The following is a 21,127-nucleotide window of genomic DNA, read 5'->3' as shown; positions in this document are numbered from 1 at the left end:
GTGGTTCGTTGTAGGCGGAAAAAACCATTCAGTTATTTCATTTGTAATCCTGTAACCAGTTCATGGACTCCCCTCACCTCACCGTGCCCTAATTACTATGTTGAAGTTACTCTCAATATAATTATCGTCCCATCTTCGACTCCGACTGCCAATGACTACCGCTTGCTTTCAATGATCCGAGGCCCTTCGATTTTCAAACACTATTATGTCTTAAAGGTGTACAACCCTGTAGGGGACTACTGGCAAGTAATTAACCCTAACATGGGTTTGGGCGACCGTAATGTCAATCTTGGTCAACCAGCAATTGTTAATAATTGGCTATATTTTATGTCTGATAATTATGAATACAGCTACTTCGGATCTGATCGCTTCTATTTGCCATACGTAGTGGCCTACTCACTCCATGATCATACATCTGTCCTGTTGGACCTTCCAATTGATGTTCTCCAGGAACCCTTCGACGGGAAGTTTGGGGTTTACACATGGGGATCTAGATGGACTTCGAGAGAGTGTCTATGTCTCGTAAGGTTTATCAACTCTTCGTTCTCTGTGTGGACTTGTGTAGACTCGACTTCTGTAATTGCTACTTGGGTTCAAATTCTTCATATTACCAAGGATGAACTAGGACTGTCTGGTGAAAGTTTTTCTCTCTTCTCTATGTACATGGAACCCATAAGAAATCACTACACTGTTGTCAATGGAGACTGCTTAATCTTTGCCACCAAAGATAAAATTTATGCTTACAACATAAACAGCCCTTATCCGTGGAAATTTTGTCAAGTTGGGATAAATGAAACCAGGACAAATGTGATCTTGGTTCCGTACTCCAATACATTTCGGATTGTCCATCGTGGTCATTCGTCTTCCTTTAAAGAGTTTCTTGCAAACAACTTGATTAGAAGATAACCTTATAACATATGAATATATTTTGACATTGTTGCATTATTATTTCTTGTTTTTGTTTTTATTCCTCTCTTTAATGCGTTAAATCCTATCCATGAAAACATCTCAGCCCTTGTTTATCTTTTACGTTTGTTTGAGGAAGAGGATTGATGTACCAAATGTTGGCTTCAATTTTGAACTCATGTTTATCTTCTTGTTAGTATTGCCGAAGAGAATTATGGTACCATTTGATGCCAAGATACAACGACAAATACGATTCATGAGTACAAATATGACTATCACTAAACCTAACAAAACCATCACTTTTATTTTAGCTTTTGGTCATTGAACCTAAATGTGATTTCCATTGGGATTTTTTAAATCTTTTTGAAAGTAAAATAATATATAAAAAATGAAAGGTTAAATATGTTTTTTTTATTAGCAAAATTGTACTATAGATGTATTACGAGTATCTCAAACCACGGTAATTACAGGGAGCAAGAACAAGAAAAAGAAAATAAAATAGGGATTCGGATCCTGCGGAGGTCCTCTCGAGCGCCCCTCCAGCGGGAATTCAGCCAATGGAGGAGCTGGGGACATAATGACTGTGAACGGAGAGGTCCATGAATCGATTCTTGACAAGTGAATTTATCTTTCTGATTTACCAAAAAAAAGATATGTTGTCTTAGGCATAGGAATATAGGTATGTAATTCAATCAAGATAAATATAGGGTATTCTAGTTTTAGGTGATCCAATAATATTTACACACATGTCATAAACCTAAATTTCCTTTTTATTTTCAATGACTTAAACTATTGTAATTTTATCCAATATTTACCTAGAGTGGTTTAGACAAAACCATACAAAAATATCATATGCAACATACGTACCCTATTTTAAAAATATACAAAATTTCCTTTTCAAGGTGACATAAAGGTGAATAAGGACGTGATCCATAAGTGTGATGGGTGCCGTAAAGGTCTTGTTGACCCATGTGCAACACCGTTTTCCGAAGTGCGTAAAGGCTTTAGATAAGCAATATGTACATACAATATCCGCATAATCTTATTAGATATTGAAGATCTCGACGTTTGAAAGAAATAAAGTAGGTGTGATAGAGTTGATGTGACAACACATTACTTACCTATTGTCACATCTCATTCTAGAAACTCAAAATGTGATCAGAAAAGAAAGGTAATGGGCAAATAGATAAGGACACATCGGGCCCCGTGCGTGATCAAGGAACGGGGTGTGGGTTATAATGGGCACTGCAAGTGTGATTATTAGTTTTTATTTTTTGTAACGTTCTTATAAAAAATGACTTCTAATCGACAATCTATACTCCCCTGTTGTTTTTTTAGAAACCATTTATCAATTTTTCTTGGTCATTTTTTTAAGAAAGAAACAAAATTTTAAAATTAAGTCAAATAAAAATCTCTAATGCAAAGATATATATTTCCAATGCAAAAATATATTGGAAAATTACAAGCACCAATTGCATGACCACAGTCCATAGGAATTAAGATGATTGTTCTAATAAAAAGAAAAAAAATCATTTAACTTAAACATAATTTATTTTATCGTGTACCAAAAAAAAGTTTATTTAATGGGACCTTATTTTATACTTAGAAATATAAGTTTTATTCGTTTGTATAATTTGTATACTTTATTTTATGGGAACTTATTTTATTCTAAGAAATATAAGTTTTATTCGTTTGTGTAATTTGTCCCGGTTTTTCTTACAAACAAGGTTCAATTATCAAGATGTAGACATCTCAGCTGCCATAGTTGATTCTAAAATCCAAGTCAAATTTTTTTCCGATTTGCAAATAAGATTTTTTATATTTTTTATAGCAAAAATAATTGGATATAAATTGGGTCCCTATAATTTGAAGCACAACAGAGATTTAGATATAAAATAAGGTAAAGAATCCGTATAGGACTTCTATTAAAACCAGAGCGCACTAACGGTCCCCATTCATTACATTAAGCATGTCAAAGTAATTTAAGTAATACGAAAAATCAAAATGACCACATTTGCCACAGATCCACGTAACATAAGGATCATCGTATACGAAGACAACTTTGTTAGCCCTTGGGTAGTTCAGCAAAGAATTTTTTTGTATCATTAATCAATTGTGCAGTCCAAAGCTCGTTGTGCTTACCTCTGAACATTTCAGTTGCGAGTCGCATCCTAACTGCCCGTTCATTTATCTAGGTATACAATATTGCAAATTAGTCACCACCATAAGTGAACTAAGATAATAACAAATTTAATAACGGTAAGCTTCATCTATAGTTTTACTAACCTTTGGAGGGATATTGACAGTAAACTTATGTTCCATACCCATCCTGGAAAATATAAAAATGAATTCGGTCGAAATTTATATAATGGACACAGGTAAACAAAACATTTCAACACCCGCGAAAAAAAAATGAAACCTGTTTCGAGTAACGGGAATCTCTGCAGCATCAGTAATTTCCCACTTCTCCTGGTCAAATACATTGTCTAGAAAATCCGAAGGATAATCAGGCGGCGTAAGAAGTTGGCGAATTACATTACACTACAATAATTTAAATACAGACGTTAATCACTGCCCATTCAATATTCTGATAATTTTACCAATTGTTTTAATGTTGCTTCTACCAAGATTGTCATCGTTTCCCTCTGCGCCTCTATCTTGTGTTCTTGAATATTGGAATCCAAATGATGAATGACTCGGTCAGTAATTGATACAACCATTAAGTACCAGTGATTCGTTGACACATCCGGTATCGGAACGTATATCTACATAACGAATCAATTCTAAGAATCATCGTTTCACAAATAATATATTCAGGTTATGTTTGTGTTAAATCTTACATATTTGATGGCGGGGGAAGCAGGCATCCAAGATTTGTATTTGGCCTTCAGATTCAAAATAGAAATCTTTTCATTTATATCAATCTGTTTGAAAAACATTAGTCGAATATTAATTAATTAAAATGCCGATGAAATACTAAATGAAAGCTAATATGAGCTACTGAACCGTAAAAGAAGGTGGCAGGTGCCAAATGGTTTTTTCAGACGCTAGTTGTTGCATTCGTGTTGCCTTCATGGCGCTCCATTCAATAATCTGTAACAGGAAAATAACCACTTCATGTTCGGATGACTAATTCATTAAAAAAAAACATTTCACGCGAGACCTACATCCGCAGTAATCTTGTTGAATGGGACGAAGCATTCAAAGTCTTTTCTATGGGCAACAAGTTCTCCCATCCTCAGCAAATCTTCGCTGTAAACAATGTTATGTTATCCTATGGAGATAATTTATGTGATGTGAATTATAGAAGCTCAATCTATTGTGTTATAGAAACTTACCTATCTGATAGGTCGCTATGAAAAAGGTAAGCAACACAGGGCGAGTCCGCCATCATAACACCCATGTCAAATGTTGGTCTAAATTTAGACTTGATTTACTGAAAACGAAACCTGAACATCACACATTTGCACAAGGTTGTGCTCGAAATGAGGGATAAATGAGATTATGATGCTACACTTACATTTGGCATAACATACACATCAATCCGGCCACGAATTAGGGCCTCTTCGTTTTCCATGACTTGTTTTTTTCTTTTGTCAGCCCTTGTTTGGACCCCACCATGATTTAGTGGAACTTTACGTGGACTGGTTGTTTGCATACAAGTAACTTCAGAGTCCGGGTGGTGGACGGTTGCAGCTTTCACACTTTGCCGCGCATAGGTTTTCATTTTATTCGGCAAAGCAGTGGGCTGGTCTGTGAATGTTGTTTTAATCTTTTCCGCACCAATATTTACATCGTCGGTGTTGCTCCGCTCTATGAACATCTTTTTTGGCGTGGGACTAGTTTCAGAAGTACTGTCCACATCGTCATCTGAAGATGGAGTTGGCCTCAAAGTGTCAACGCGGCCACGCATTTCAGTGCAACTATTCGGTTTAAGGTGAGAATATCCGTAGTTGCCTCTAACTTGCTTATTAATAATAGCTGCTAGAAAAACTTTTGCAGGAGGTCCAGTTGGCTTCGCAGACGGAGCTGCGGTTGTCCTGGAGTCGTAGTGGACGAAGGGATGCCTGATTTCGGAGCACATCTCTGTCTGGACACAGCAGACATCATACCGTCAAAATTCTTGCACGTTGCTACAATCTTCGATTCTAAATTAACGAACCTTGTTGAGAGTTTTACTACTCCATCAATAGTTTCCTGAATAAAATAGAGTTAGTTTGGATTGTAGTGGGTGGAAAATCAGAGAGACAATAATAGGCAGGATTACCTTGATACGTTCCGACACGTGGGCCAAATCTTTGGAGAGAGAAGCCAGTTTTACTCGAAGTAATTCCAACCGATTCCATTGGTCGTTTTTCAAATCTGAAATTGCAGACATTAGTGCTGTGTAAAGTACAGCTACGTCCTCCCGTGAAGATTCGGGTTCAGATCCGGGGGTTGACCTACATCAAAGGCATTAGTGTGATAACAGCTCAACAGCAAATGTCACCATGTTCATTTTACATTAAAAGGCTATGGAAAATGCTTACATCTTGAGATCTTCGCTGGCTAAGTTAGTGGTGAAGTTTGATTTAAAGGAAAGAAAGTGAAAGGAATGGCTGGGTTTTCTTGTTCTCATTTAGTGTAAACCTCCTCCAATACAGGATCAGTTTGATTTAAAGGAAAGAAAGTGAAAGGAATGGCTTTGAAAAGTAAGCACAAATTTCGAGATTCCCTCTAGTGTTTGGATGCTCTCAATTGTTGAACTTAATTATTTACTTTAATTTGATCAATAATTGTTTTAATATATTTACAAACACAAAATTTTAAAGAAAATACGAATTTAATAAAATTAGTGCGTTAAGGTGTTGAATTTTATAAACCAAAATCATCTGACTGAATGTGAGTAGATTTTTTAAATAAAAGAGAGATAAGATGATATAGAGTATAAAAATTGAAAAAAGGGTTAAAAGCATTTTTGGTCCCCCACGAATGCGTTTCGTGCAAAATGAATCCCTAAACTAAAAGAATCGAATTTTTGGTCCCCGACTTTGTGAAACGGTAGCAATTTTGGTTTTCCGTCCATCTTTCACTACAACATTTTGGGTCTACGGGAACACCTCTCCTTGCTACGGATGGAAGAGCGTTGCCATAGATGACATTAGAGAACAATTCTGAAATACGTAGCTCTGGTTGTTAAACAATAACATCGTCCATCAGCAACGCCCCAATAAGTGTACCCTAAGGTCAAGGAGAACGTTTTTCTACACTTTTCTTTTTCTACGAGATTATAACTGTTGCGGAATCTAGTAATTTCTAAAAAATGTTCTCTAATGTTATTTGAACAAAAGAGAAAAGAGTTAATTTCAATGATTTAAGTTAAAAAACTTTGACATGAAATAAAAAAAGACAAAACCCTATCTCTTCTCTACGCCGTGAAAATCGTCTTCCCCTTCCTCCCGTAGCATCACACTCGCCGTGAAAACCCTAGTTCTTTGATCGAAGCTCTCTCGTTAAGCTCTCTCTGCGCGAAAATGGATCCTCCGATTGAATCTGCTTCCTCTGGGTCGTGGAGCTCTCTCTACGCGATCGAATCCTCCTCGACAAAGCTCCGTTCGTGCTTCAATCGAACCTGCTTCAATCGCATTGAATCTTCCTCTCTTTGCTTCAATCGCATCTGCTTCAATCGCACTGAATCTTCCTCTCTTTGCTTCAACCGCACCTGCTTCAATCGCACTGACTCACGTCTCATTCTGCTTCAATCGAACTGTGTCGTTCAACTTCTGGTAAGCTCTCTCTCTCTCTTTCTCTCTCGTATTAGATCCTCAGCTAGGTCAGATTGAGAAATAGAAGTTCGTTTACCAGTTCCTCTTTCAATTTCGTTTCCATTTTGTTAGAATGTGAATGAGAATGAGAACTTCGTTTCGTTTCAACTGAGTCAACATTGCTGAACCTGAATCAGTTACACGTTTACAGCATTTTAATTCAATTTCTGGTCAAAATATGTATTTGAATTTTGCAGCATGAGCTTCTGTATTCATATATGATAATCACTCTCTATCTTACTATGTTTTTGTTTCTTTGAGTTTCTGTTTGAATTCTCCTATGTTACTCTCTATTCATTTGAATTTTGAATTTTGCAGCATGAGCTTCTGTAAAATCTATCAATTCTAAGTTTGGATTAACAAATTTACACATTGTGCAGTAAAATATCAAAACTAAAGTTATCTATCTTATAGGTGCAAATTGTAAATCTACTACATGTAGCATGTTTAGATCAACTTTACTTTCATCAGAATCAATTTTGAAATCTAAAAGCTATTCACAGAAACTTACCTAATTCTAGCTTGAGAATCAATTTTAGAAATATTTACAAACATGAACATCAGAACATGGTTTATTAGGGGAAAAGCAAAATCTGAAGACAAAGCTTCACGTTATAAGAATAAAGTTCAAGTGTTCAAGTGTTCAAGTGGGGGGTTTGAACTTTGAAGTTTTTTTTTATTGATAAAGGCAGAGTATAACTGTGAGCCAAGACACTAGTGTTGTAATGGGTGAAAAAAACACCAGCACGGCAGCACACAACTATTTTAACTTGATCTTTTGCACACTAACAATATTCCTTCTATTGTTATTTTTTATTTATCTATAATCATTCTTTTTGACCAAGCTATTATTTTCATCATTTGACTAACAGGCCTACTTATTACCAAGATATGGGATAATTTTCACAGACACCATAACAGAGATATATTTCTAATAGTTATGAAAGATTCCAACACAATCACTGCACTGCAGCTTGCTGCTTGTATATATTAGTTGCTGTTATTTTTACTATTTTTAGAAGTTTGTTAATACTGTTAACTTTTCTATATAATTACTAAATTGGAGAGTGGCATAAGTTTTTACTCCTCTGTTATGCTTTTTATTTGTTACTTTTTAGTAAACATTATGGACAAGGAATGGATGAAACTAGCAAGATACAGCACAGAGTACATTAACGGTGTTGAATCGTTCCTAAACTATGCATACACTAAAGGGAAACCGCAAGGAGTGGAAATTCTGTGCCCTTGTGCTAAATGTCACAATGTTTTTTGGAGGACAAGGAAAGTAGTAGCTGATCATTTAATAGGATATGAATTTGAAAAAGGATATGATGTTTGGGTTCGTCATGGTCAGGAGCTAATAAATCCATGTGATGTTGATTGTGATATGGATGATGATGATGATGAGGATGCGATTGATGATATTGATGGACTATTGCATGATAGATTTGTTGATGTGACACGAGGAGACTCTGGAGTTAGTGAGGGCCCTAATGAAGTTGCTAATAAGTTCTATAATCTTGTTGAAGAGTCTAAGCAAGAGTTGTACTCGGGTTGTGAAAACTTTTCTAAGTTGTCGTTCACCATTCGACTATATTTGTTGAAGTGTCTTTATGGTTGGAGTAATGCATCATTCGAGTTTTGTTATTTGATGTTTTGTTATTTTTTCTAAGTTGTCGTTCACCTACAGTTCTTTGATGTTTTGTTATTTTTTCATGTGTAATAATTTTTTAATATTAACACAGGAAATCAGTGCCAAAAATGCTAGAAATATAGCACAGCAGAAATGGAGACACCGAGTGGGGCCTATAAGCATGCTTGTATAAGGGAGAGATTGGTATATCATTGTCATTGTAATAAGTGGGCATTTAAATGTGTATGACTTTTCTGCTAAAATCATTGTCTTGATGCAGCGTGCAAGCAAAGAGGATGGAGAGAGCCCTACCCAAGCTGATATTTTCATTGAAACTCGTAAAAGCAAGAAAGGAAAAAAGGTGGATGAAGAAACAAATAATGTGATTGTAAGTTTCTTTCTTTGATTTATTTTTTTGAATATGATTATGCATATCCTCAACTAACATTACTTTTAAATTTGGTAGACAAAACTTCATGACTTGGTTGAAAATTGTGGTCAATCTTCTTCTGAAGCTTTTAAGCAAGTGTTTGGCGACGAAAGACCGGGGAGAGTGCGATGCTACGGGAGAACTATGACACCAAGTGTCTTCAAAAGGAATAATGAAATAGCTGAAATTGAGAAAAAACATGCGAAGGAAGTCCAACGTTTAACTGATAAGGTGCATGACATGGAGGCAAAGCATGAGGACATGGAGCGAAAATTTCAAATTCTTCTACGGACCATGCTGAACCATACTGACAACGCAGTTGATTTGGATGCTTTAGCTGCCTTGTTACTCCCCAGTGATGACAATGGCCCTCTACATTCATCTACATCTGTACATGCTCCAAATAATCAAGAGGTAAAGTAGAGTTGCATGCTATTTTTCTCTTCTAATTTGATCTCTTTGTCATATTCATGGATTTATCATTGGGAGGCTTGGAAGATCCTCAAAGTTCTGTTGTTGTGTTTTGTAATCAAGAGGGATTTCACTATTTTCAGCAATGAAGATGCTAGTTCCTACCATATTCTTACTTTGGTTTGCTTAGTATTGAACAGTTGGCATGCCTGCCTAGTAGAAGCTGAAACATGACAACTAGTTTATTTTCTTATTCTAAGTCTGGTAATTGAATGTAAACTATTCATGTTCCCTTGTACAGAAGAAAGGCCACAATCATGGTGCAACGGCCGAGACGTATTTTCTCAATTCTTTGTCAAATGAATTAGGATGATTTGGCCATCATTTTTCACTATGCTTCTTGATTGAATGTAAATTTTTTATTCTTGTTACACATGTTTTATGTACTTCACAGTGACTGATATATATGTATATATATTTTGTTTGTAGCAAAATGATGGTGGCATGATGGCGGAAGAAGATGATGCTACACTTTGATGGTGGAATTTGGATCCTGTAGTTTGGATCTTTAGTTTGGATCTTTAGCTTATTAGTTTGGATTATTAAATTTGTTGGATTACATGGATTAAATTTTCCACTCCTTGTTGGATTACGTGGATTTAGATGGTTATGGAGTATTGCAAGATTCTATCTGATAATTTCTACACAAGTCAGTTGCTGCAGGTTAAAAGGAATTGCAACAAACCTGCTGATTTTATGTCAAAATATGCTCTTTCTTTTGTTAATCATGTATGGTTCTCAATATGGGTCCATGCGGTCTAGGACAAATTCTGTTAGATGACTGTGGGGTTCCCTCTCTATTTCCATTTCAATGAATGAAATACTATTTTAATTAGCAAGTATATAATTGTATTCAATTTGATGACAATATTTTTTATGAATCTCCCCATATCAACAAAAGACCAATTTCCTTATAAAATAGAACATTTTCAACTGTTGACAAAAAAAAGAACATTTTCAACTTCACTGCAAAAAACTGTTCTCTTAGGTAGAAAAGGCAACGCTTCTGGTATAGCGAATGCTACCGCTACACTTTAAGATCTGTTCTAAAAGACATAAGAGAACGCTTTTCTCTAATTATTTACGAAAACGTCCGCAAAAGTGTTTCCTTAGGGAAATTGGAAAAACGTTTCCCTATCAGATAAAGGGCTACGCTTTAACCCCAAGTGTTGCGCTATATTATGAAAAACGTTCTCTTAGGCTTAGGCAACGCCTCAGACGACCACACTTGCAGAAGCGTTTCCGAAACCAAAGGCAACGCTTTTTTGGGATTAGGAAACGCTTTTCGGGCGTTGCTGTAGACCCAAAATGTTGTAGTGTTTAAGTTAAAAAACTAACAGCGTTAGCATGAAAAACTAAAAATATTAAAAACTCAGAAATTTCATGATCTTCATCACTTTCTTCAACATTCTTCATCACTACCCAGAAACCTAAAAAATGTTCATTTCTCCAACCCAGAAAAATCAAACCCAGCAAAAAGAGAACCCACCCTGATTATTGGTAACTGCCTCACCGATTAAACAGAGAAATATAATAAAAAAACGAATTTAACCTATGGTGAGTGAGAAAAACGAATTTGCTAGCGTTCCGATCTGGAAAGTGAGAAAAACGAATTTAACCTATGGTGAAGGTGGTTTTGGTTACCTAAGGAGCGGTGGGTTGAGTTTTGGGGTGGGATTGTGGTGGCTGGGCAGTGAATTAGTGATGAAGCAGGTTTGAAGAAAGAGAAGGGTGGTGGGTGAGGAGAGAGGTAACGGGAGGAATGAGTGAGAGAAGAAGAAGAATAACTTTTTTTTTTATCGAAAAAGAAGAATCACTTATGTAATAACCTGAATTGATATTGCACATGAAAGAAGTCAATGTAATGCTACAGCCTACTAACATGTCAAACAATCTGCATATAGAAACCAAATGGGTTTGGTCACAAAACGTAAAATTAGATTTACAGCTTGTGTATGTTTTATCAAAAGATGAAGAATTAATTTGGGCGTGAAATGAGGGGAAAGATTTTTTTCTGTGTTTATTTTAAATAATTATTTATGAAGATATGGATTTTCTAATTTTTTGGGTTTTTATTTTGTTAATGATGAAGATGATGGAGGTAGAAGATGAAGATTTAGAAGGTGATGGAGGAAGAAGAGGAAGATGATGAAGGTTCATGAGTTTATAATTTTCAATTAATTTCATTAATTAAAAAATTAATAAAAATGCCACATCGGTACTAAACGTTACTCCCTCTGTTCCTAAATATAAGACCTATTCCAAAAAATTGCGCTTATTAAGAAAGCACTTAATGTGACTAATTAGTGTATCGGTTTTTTAAAAATGTATACATTCTTCCTTATTTACCCTTTGTCATTTTCTCTCACTAATAACCATTGCATTTATAGTTAGTTGGAACAGTAGTAATTAATGGTAGGTGGTAACTTTGGAATTGAAAACATAAAATTAATGTGAGGGGTGAATATGGAAGAGTACAAAACCTTTTGCTAGATTTTTGTAAGAGGTCTTATATTTAGGAACATGAAAATTTTGAAACTACGTCTTATAATTAGGAACAGAGGGAGTAGCTTTTTAACGGAAGACTAAAAGTGATGTCGTTTGATAAAGTCGGGGACCAAAAGTGCAATTTTTTTAATTTAGGGACGTATTTTGCACAAAACGCATTCGTGATAAAAGTCTAATAATTTAGAGGGAGTAGCTTTTTAACGGAAGACTAAAAGTGATGTCGTTTGATAAAGTCGGGGACCAAAAGTGCAATTTTTTTAATTTAGGGACGTATTTTGCACAAAACGCATTCGTGATAAAAGTCTAATAATTTAGTGTGCGCATATCTAAAATTTACCGTGTTAAAGTCTAGGTACATAACGCATGTGTAGGTTAAGAGTAAAGACAAGTTTTAGAGATAGTGATTTAGGGTTTCCATCCTAAAGATTACCAATTGCAATTATTAACTATTGACTAACATTTCGCTATTAAAAAAATGTTGAAAGGGCTTTGTGCCAAATGAACAAAGAGGAACCGCAACATATTTCTTCCCAAATCTACAAAATTCCAAAAGTTGATCTAACATAGAATGATTAGTTCACAAATGCAAGCTGATTTGGCGTCTCAAAAAAGCTATGACGTGATAACCCCTAACGCCATAAAGTGACTCTTTGGTATCATTCCATCTCGTGCAGCGTGTGGGACATAATGCCATTTCCCATGAAAGTTGTCATAATACTAGACTAACACTATGATGAAGGATAATGTTTCATCCACACCTCTCTTTTGAGGTGGAGAGGTGGAATGGTGAGAGAGATAGGAAGAAAAGAAAAAGTAAGAGAGAGAAAATATGAGATGTGATTGATGGTAAGATGAGAGAGATAGAAATAAAAAGAGGTGGAAATGAAGTGTTTAAAAAATGAGGTGTGTATATATCATTACTCATGTGATGGACGAGACGGAAAAGAAAAGTACAATTAACATTTGCATTATTATTTTTTTTCACTTTACATGTATCATTAGAAATAACTGTTGAAAAAATTAAATATCATTTCACAAACAAATTATTTAATATATATACTTTTTAAATTATAGCTTATATATTTTTCAATCTTTATTTAACCTATTCTGTTACTTAATAAAATCAATCAAATATAGTTATCCAGACAACCAAGACACAACAAGGATACTATGAAATGTGGTATTAGACATTATCACCAAACCACCTCACACCTCCCACTTTTCCTTGCTGCTATGCGTTGAAGATATATAAGCAACTGTAGGGTATCAGTTTTCCACGCCCCTCCCTTTTCCTTGCTATCCAAACATATAAAGATTATGTTTTCCTCTCATTTAACGCTCTAACTACCTCCTTCCTCCAATAATGCCTAGAAACAAACAAATTTACCTCCAGTGGACGAAACAAATTAAATTATATTGACCATTAAAGATATTGATAGTTATTGGGAAATGTGATTTTTATAGAAAATTTGAAGAAAAATTACTAAAATAGTACGGGTATATTTGACAAATTTTAAACTTAAATCATCAATATCAGAGTTAAATAGAAAAAATATATTTATACTAAAAGGGAAAAGTTACAAAAAAACGTTCAACACTTAAACTTAAAAGTTTGAAAATACTAGGTATTGTTTTAATTATGTGCTTAAAAAAAATCCTTAAGCCACGAGAAAACTTGTTTAGGAAGCAATAATGGAATTTTTTTTCTTTCCCCGTATCCAACTTTTAAAATCGCAAGTCTTTAAAAAAAATATAAAATGGATTTACATCCTCTCATTCATGATACGTATATATACTTGACGCATTTTAATAAAATTAAATAACATCGTTAACGAGTGACATAAAAATGATTAACAGCGTTGAACAAGTGAAATAAATATGATTGACATCTTTTAACACGTGATTTAGAGTTGACGTGATATCCAAAAGACTTTAGGAAAAAGTTTTTACGTATCATATGTACTAATATAAATTCAATGCAAATAATATTTCTTGTAATTACCATGGGTTGCGGTACCTAGTATCTCTTTAATACAATTTTGGTTAAGGAAAAAAAAATTTATCACTATAAATATATGTACTGGGGCCCACATTGTTTCTTTTGCACCGCCTTTAAGTTTACACATAGGTTGCCTTACCATACACTTGGGGATTTGTTTAACAGACTCATGGGTGTGAATGACCAATTTTTCGTTGTCTTCACAGGTAGGAAACCTGAGATTTACAATAATTGGGATGAAGCTTGCAAGCAAATGAATCAGTTTTCAGGGAGTCGGTACGGAATGTTTACATCCCTAAAATTAGCACTGGATGCATGGTTGGATTTTCGCGTTGAGACAGCAGCAGCTTTGAGAGCTCGAGCTAGTGAACAAACACTCGCTTTGAGCCAAGGTGCGAGTTCTAGTCAAAATGTGTCCCAACAGAATCAGTGTGAAGGTATCATGTTCAATTGCCGTTACTAATTTCATTTTCTTCCTTCTATATAGCTTTTTAAACAAACTATAACTCTATTTTGCCCAAATCTGACAAATATCAGTGGAGAAAGACACTGACCCTAACCATTTCCTGGTCGAGTATTCGAAGCAAGGAATGCTTTACCATGTGTGTGAAAATGGTGGTCTAGGCATGCCATCATGGTCTCTGTGTGAATCGCGAGTAATTGAAGGTGGTATACATTACCAATTTGTGGTCACACTCTCTTGCGGGCCCCGAGGCCTAATAATGGCGTTCCAAGGTAAATATGCTCGTACTCCTGATTTGGCCCGTGAGTCAGTTTCCTAGGCTGCAGTGAACTCTGTGTGTGTACTTTTTAAAAAGAGGATTAGAGACTTCAACTTTTACCATGTAAAGGATTTAGAGGAGGCTTTGCGCAAGAAAGATAGACAAATAGCGTGCATGGATGTTGAGATTGAACAACTGCAGAAGGAGATTGGGAGATTGCAACAAAACCCATATAGAGATTCAACAACTTTAGAAGGAGATTGCAAGATTGCAACAAAACCCAATATCAAATGTTAGATCGTAGCATAAATTACAGTTTTCAAAAAGTGTCATGTATCTTTTCTGCACTGGAACGTTATATTTTGAATAAGTGTATTTGCTTAGGTATTTGAACTGAATATATTATGACACTAGGTCAGTTTTTGTTTGAAATCCAACACTATTATTTAAACGCGATTGATAAACGTATATTATTACAAGGCCGTAGTACAAAATACAACATTGTACAAATGCAGTTCAAGTGTGCACAAACTTTTCAATCAACGTGTGAGGCCGATTATAATAATCTTACAAAAAACGGTGTAACACACTCCGCACACACCTAGAGACGTGATTAATATTATCTAACAAACATTACACACTTATAATAACCATGTTAAACCATGTACTTACAAAATATAGCATATCAAACGTACCGAAGACTTATCCACATGCTTGACTTTAAAAAGTCAACCTGAGACACGTAGGTGGAGGAAATCCGTGTCTTGTGCAAAGTAGCAATAAAGCTTATCTCCCCTTGATAGGTCTAGATGTCGAACGATGTTAAACCAGGTCGTACCGCGTAATGTACGAGTGACGCTGTTTGGATAATGGCGGGTATAAATTTGAACAGTATCCACAACATTGTAGTCATCAGCAATGACAACTACCTTTTTTTGTGTTGCAGGGAGCCATTTCTTACAGACCTTGGAAGGAATCACCTGCACAAAAAAGTCACGTAAACAACAAAAGTTGTATTTAAAACTTTGTTCAATGTTTATAGAATATTAGATCAAATGATATCCCTTTAAATGTCCATACATACCAAAGCAACCTTAGCCTCCAGAAAGGAATCAGAAAAAACCCTAACCCATTTAACCAAACATGGATAATCGAAACTAGCTCCAACACATCTTCATATTTTCATCTCCCAGCACAGAGGATCCGGTGACGTCCCGCATACAAATTTCAAAAGTTGAGGGCCCTTCAAATTGTAGAATTCAAGCATTGAATCCACACCATATTTAAGTCCGGGAATGCAGTCTCTATAACCCACTGTCAAGAAGAAACGGTTGCCCTCGGAATCTGTGACTTTAACAGGTTTGCCAGTTATCTGGTGTTCCCAGTATTTCCAAAAGATCTTATTAAATGGTATGAAGGATATCTACGTGCCTAACATTCTTTAAGTTCGGTTTTCCCATTAATGGTAAATGTCATAACAATAACTGGAAGACAAAATTTATGACATACCTTTTCAGGCTGAGCAAAGTAACTGCAAAATCCTTTCACGTGGGGGTTATGTGCAGAGATCTCCATACCATATGTTTCCAAAAGGTAACTACAAGTAAGGTTTTGTGTAGGGGATTTCCTCCACCTACGTGCCTTTATGTGCAGAGATCTCCACTCCTTTGTGTAGTGTCCTTTTCAACTAGTTCAAAAAGAGAGTATGGTAACCTCCTTTTATAGACAAACAGTGGCCACCTGACAATAAATTCATTAGCAGACCGATCAACATCAGTCCCATTTACAGTATGTTTGAATTTTAGTTTGCAAAACATAATGGTAGAGTTTTAGTGACCGGTGAGTTGTCGTGAATATGGATTTTCCAAATATGTTCAATAAATGTGGAAGGAATAATGTGGAAGTGATAAATTAAAGAGTTAAGATGAAAGTTTGTTTTTGGTTAGTAGTGAGTAAGGTTTATGTGGTTCTTAATTTACCAAATATAGAGCATTAACCTTTATCTTCCTTAAACACAGATTTAAAAAAAAAAAACATTTCACGTTCAACAAATTTTAATGTTATTAGTTTTAAAAAATGTTTATCTTCAGTTATTACAATTTCTTAAAACAAGTCGTGTAAAATAAAACTATTACAAAAAAATGATGCATTTAAAGGAGAACTGCCAAAGTTACATAAGACTAAAACTTCTTTTGAGTGGCCCACTGAAAACAAACACAACCGTAGTCGCCCACTAACTCGTGCTCTCCCTCATCCTCTACTCGAAAGTGCACGAGGACCAACAATGCTTCATCTTTTGCAACGTAGCCTTTCTCATTACCTTTCATTTCACATCACTTTCAAATAGTAAACCTTGAGCTTCGAGATGCGAGATCTTATCACCTTTAGCGTTTTGTCACATCATCCTTTGTCACCTTTATGCAGTCTCTATAACTGATGAGGATCGGTCCAGCCCAGAGAAAGACCCTTTGCAGGAAATAGGAGGTCCAATGACAAGGTCCAAGACCAAAAGAATGAAGCAAGCTTTGCAAGGACTGATTTTGGAGCTCAAGGGAAAAGAAGATCAGAATAAATTAGAAGCAACTCCAAAGTGGGTCAATTTCCTTGAACTCAAGAATGATGATGACTTGGACCCAACTTGAAGGCATAATTTCCAAAATTTTGGGCTACTAAAAGTCTACTTTTAGATTTCAATTGATAGTGATTGCAAATTGCTTTAAGTGTATGGATTAATAAGTAACAATACAAGGTTTTTACCCATGATCCTACACGGTTTATAGCTAAGCGAAAGTAACAAGAAATCATACAAGAGATAGCAAATGGTCTAACCGGATATGACGACCGAAGCGGCGGCGGAGCATGCTGGAGAAGAGACGGTGATCGAAGCAACACCAGACGTCGGACCTATCACAGAGCGGGTAGAACCAACGGATTCCATGACATGAGCGACAGAAAATGGAATCTGGGTTTGAGAGTTAGAGAGAATGAGAGAAGAAGGTGATAGGAGAAGGTAAATCTGGGTTTGAGAGAAAGAGAGAGAAGTAGAAAAGATAATGGTTTGGTTGAATGGACGGAGGGAGAAACATGGAGAATTGCGAATAATGAATACGGTTGGTGAGAATGGTGAATTTGGAAGGTTCTAGAGCAAAAAAATGAATGAATACGTGTGAGATATAGTGAATCGGTTTAGCCCAATATAAAAATAAAAAATACAATCTTGACTTGTGAATAGGTGCTTGTGAATAATCACAATTTTTTTTTGTAAATAATGAATACGGTGAGTGAATGGTGAATCTATCTGTTTGGCCCAATATTGTAACACCCCGATTTCGGTGGCGTCACTTTAGTAACCAAAAAGAAATACTTAAGCGGAAAAACGTGAATTATTTTTTTCGATAATGTGAGTAAAGACAGAAAGAGATGAAACTCTAAAACGAAGATAACAGAACTAATATACAATAAGATTACAGCCCCCACTGTAAGTTGTAAACCACGTCACGAGTAAACCTCCAGTGACGGAAAGTAAAAGAGAGTAACGCCCGTAGGCAAAAGTACAAACCAAAGAAAAGTCAAGTGTCCGCAACACTATCCCTCAAAATGAGAATGAGTTAGCCCAGATGGCCCTAACAAGACCTCCTAGCCCAACCAACTCTCTGTGATCCCCGTAGAGGAACCACACAAAAAGCAATAGGCGGGAAACTACCCTGTCCCCAAAGAAACAATAACGGTCAGAGCTAAGACTCTACTCCTACACTAATCCCATCTCGAGTAAGTCGCTCGGTGGCCAGCGGGGTCGACCACCCATGAACCGTAGTCCTCCTGATCAAGCTTCTTCAACCTAGTTTCCCCTGAAGGGTGAACCATCGTGAACCGGTCCGCCATACTCAACTGACAATGGCGTAGTCCGCCCAAACACACACAGAAGACGCGAGGGTCAACTCCAAAGAATTATATAAATAATAAAACCAGATATATAGGGTAATAATTATTTAGCCTCTCAGGCTTATACGTTTAGGGATAACATCCTAGGGTTGCATATATCACAATGAATATAAAGATCATAATAACAATTAGCATGCCTCAAGTAGGATAAACAGGTACCAATCACACTCAGCAACTAAGTCAGCATGTATGTTGCATGAAATGCAATGCTGGGTAACAAAATGCATTCCGGAAGAAGGATGGACACCATCGAGTCAGCCCTAACACCGGCCAAAGTGGGACCATTCCGCTCGGGCGCCTCTTACACCACACAAAAGTAGTCAGATCAGCAGTGAACCCGTAGGTCTGCCATTCCGTCTGCTACTAAGGACCACCGTAGTGTCCTAAATATGGAAATCCGGGTCTTATGACCATTTTGGAATCCACCGAGGTCCGGTATCACGCCGTGTATTAACCTCAAAATGAGTGCATGAATGCAAGTGATTAGCCAAACAACGTCTCCGACCTCACTCGACACGTCGTCACGTGTTCTAGCTAACTTATTGTCTCTAAAAAGCCTACCCTAAGGCAAACGTCGATTCTGCGACAAAATGAATTAATCAAAAGAAGAAGAATGTACTTTGGAACTCATGGTTCCCGGCTAAACTTTAGATAGCCAATCAATAAACTGCTCATCGAGCGAAAAGGTACCGAAGTACTTGGAAACTTATAGTCTCCGGCTAAACTTTAGATAGCCAAACATTAAACTGCTCATCGAGCGAAAAAGTATAAGCATACTCGGAAACTTGTAAGTTTCCTCAAGACTTGGACTCGACGACACTTCTCATATCTTCAAGACTAATATTCAGGCTCTAAGCTCTTATCTAAAGTCGTTATCATTGTTCAAGGGGTTTAGAGATTGGTTAATGTCTTATGAATTTTCTTTGAGAAAATAGATTTCGTTTAGTCTTATGATACTTCCTATGAGTTTCAGGGATCCCATAATCCCAATTAATTTCTGAGAAGGTCTCGATCCATTAAAATATAACAAGGTCCGAACTTCGTTCGTCCTTTCAAACTCTCTCAAAATCTCATAAAAATTCGGCATGACTTGCCCGTAATCCTCACTTTCCAGAAACATAGGCACGAGGGGAATAGCATCAATGAAACAGCTCAACCAATAGGCATAAACAGCATATTCCAACACATCCTAAGTTAACCATGTAGCACATAGCATGTGAATCATTTAGCACACAATATCATGGCATCAAGTACTCAACAAGTTCGGCCGAAGCCTCAGAAATCATTTCAGACATTTAGCAATTAGGTGCATAACACATAAATCAAGTCGAATTTCATCGACACCTAAAGCATTATCTAGTAATTCAGAGAGTAGCCCTCACCTGTAACTCCTCCAGCGTTTTCCTCACAACCTCCTTCACGTTCCTCGCCTTGATCTCCAGGAAACTCCTCAAAAGAACCTTAAGCCAAAATCACAGAAATCAACACATTGAGTCAGAAACTCAGCAAGCAATAAGTCCTAGGGTTACACGGTACATTACAAACTCTGTGGTACGACAATCTAACGCGTTAAGACAAGTTTTCGAAAAAGTCGGATTCTCCCCCCCCTTGATATAGCTCTCGGCCACTTCCTTTAATTGGGAGGGTCGATTTTTCTTCGATCAAACTTGGTTCCTAGGTTAACATAAGCCGTAACTAAGACGGTTCTAAGCTCGGAAAAATTTTCGGATCGAAAACTGATATAGGGGTAGTTTGGTCATTATTTTTAGCTCAAAATTTCAAAATTGGATTTTTGAAAAACAGATTGGATGGAGACGTCCACAACGACGTTTATGACGACAAATCCTACTAGCACTAAGCCAAGTCGATAGATTAGAGCTTAAAGGTTGCGACTTTACCGAAAAATGGGTATTTAAGGTAGAAATTGATCCCGGCGGCATTTCGTCGACATTCGACAAAATCTAATCCGCAGAACACGCTCAGGAGCATGCAGGGGAGAAGTTTAGACACTGAAATCAGCGTATTTGAACAGTTTTTCAAAAACCTCAAAATTTTGAACTGAGAAAGTCGTAGGAGAAGTGGACAGAAACGACGATTCGAAGGAGAGTATAGTTTACCTACCTCGAGGTCTTCGATTAGTGACGATCGGTGAAGCAAACGGGCAAGAAACGACGAAGATCCGGATCTCTCTCTCTCTCTAGGTGCTCGCGGGTTTGGGGAGGGGAAATGGGTATTTTTTTGCAAAAAATCTAATTTTCAAGCTATTTATAGGTTTTGGAAAAAGCGGAAAAAAGATTTTTTTGCGATTCCGATTTTTCCTGCGCGTTCCTCTGCGCATTCTAAGATAGGTTCTGGCGACAGAATTCCAGAACTCAAAACAGGATTCTTGGAATTAAACCAAAAGATCCAAAATCGGCATAAGTCGGTGTAAGTCGGATTATCCCGAAAAACTACTTTTTGCAGTGATCGTCGGATGAGAAAACTTCCTTCTGAAGAAAGATTAGGAATGATGAGAGAAATAGGAGAACGCGGGTGGAATCTTCTTTTGCAGCTCCGAATAGAAAAAGTCTTCATCGTCTGTCGATCTTAGGTTTTCTCGAACTATCAGGGATTCCGTTTCGGCAAACTTCCGAGAATTGGAATTTGACGTTCGTACTTTCCAGGATTTCGCATCGAAATGATTGTTTAAGGACGGAAAAGAGAAGTTCTAAC

General features: G+C 36.6%; 2 protein-coding genes across 3 annotated transcripts; both read left to right on the top strand.

The window, feature by feature from the left end:
* The first annotated feature begins 261 nt into the window (after positions 1-261).
* On the top strand, positions 262-906 carry LOC130736406 (uncharacterized). The gene has a single exon (XM_057588242.1). The coding sequence runs from the start codon at positions 262-264 to the stop codon at positions 904-906; it is 645 nt and encodes a 214-aa protein (XP_057444225.1).
* A 5,403-nt stretch (positions 907-6,309) lies between these two features.
* On the top strand, positions 6,310-10,083 carry LOC130737978 (uncharacterized). Of its 2 annotated transcripts, XM_057589851.1 has the most exons (5): positions 6,314-6,671; positions 8,456-8,547; positions 8,624-8,731; positions 8,810-9,187; positions 9,674-10,083. In XM_057589851.1, exons 2-5 carry the CDS (start codon positions 8,497-8,499, stop codon positions 9,719-9,721), a joined length of 585 nt encoding a protein of 194 aa, XP_057445834.1. In that variant the 5' UTR covers positions 6,314-6,671; positions 8,456-8,496; the 3' UTR covers positions 9,722-10,083. The 2 variants fall into 2 exon arrangements, with proteins under 2 accessions (XP_057445833.1, XP_057445834.1); XM_057589850.1 differs by lacking the exon at positions 8,456-8,547 and having other exon boundaries at positions 6,310-6,671.
* Positions 10,084-21,127: the final 11,044 nt, after the last annotated feature.

This window comes from Lotus japonicus, chromosome 2 (genome assembly GCF_012489685.1).
Source record: "Lotus japonicus ecotype B-129 chromosome 2, LjGifu_v1.2".
NCBI lineage: Eukaryota > Viridiplantae > Streptophyta > Magnoliopsida > Fabales > Fabaceae > Lotus > Lotus japonicus.
The sequence above is the reverse complement of the archived record's forward strand: the minus strand, read 5'-3'. Positions and strand labels throughout refer to the sequence as shown.

Excerpts from the sequence above, each read along its gene's own strand:
- LOC130736406 (XM_057588242.1), top strand. The coding sequence starts at position 262 with ATGGGTTTGGGCGACCGTAATGTCAATCTTGGTCAACCAGCAATTGTT.
- LOC130737978 (XM_057589850.1), top strand. The coding sequence starts at position 6,420 with ATGGATCCTCCGATTGAATCTGCTTCCTCTGGGTCGTGGAGCTCTCTC. Across the intron at positions 6,672-8,623 it reads ACTGTGTCGTTCAACTTCTG|CGTGCAAGCAAAGAGGATGG; the intron begins GTAAGCTCTCTC and ends GTCTTGATGCAG. Across the intron at positions 9,188-9,673 it reads ATGCTCCAAATAATCAAGAG|CAAAATGATGGTGGCATGAT; the intron begins GTAAAGTAGAGT and ends TTTTGTTTGTAG.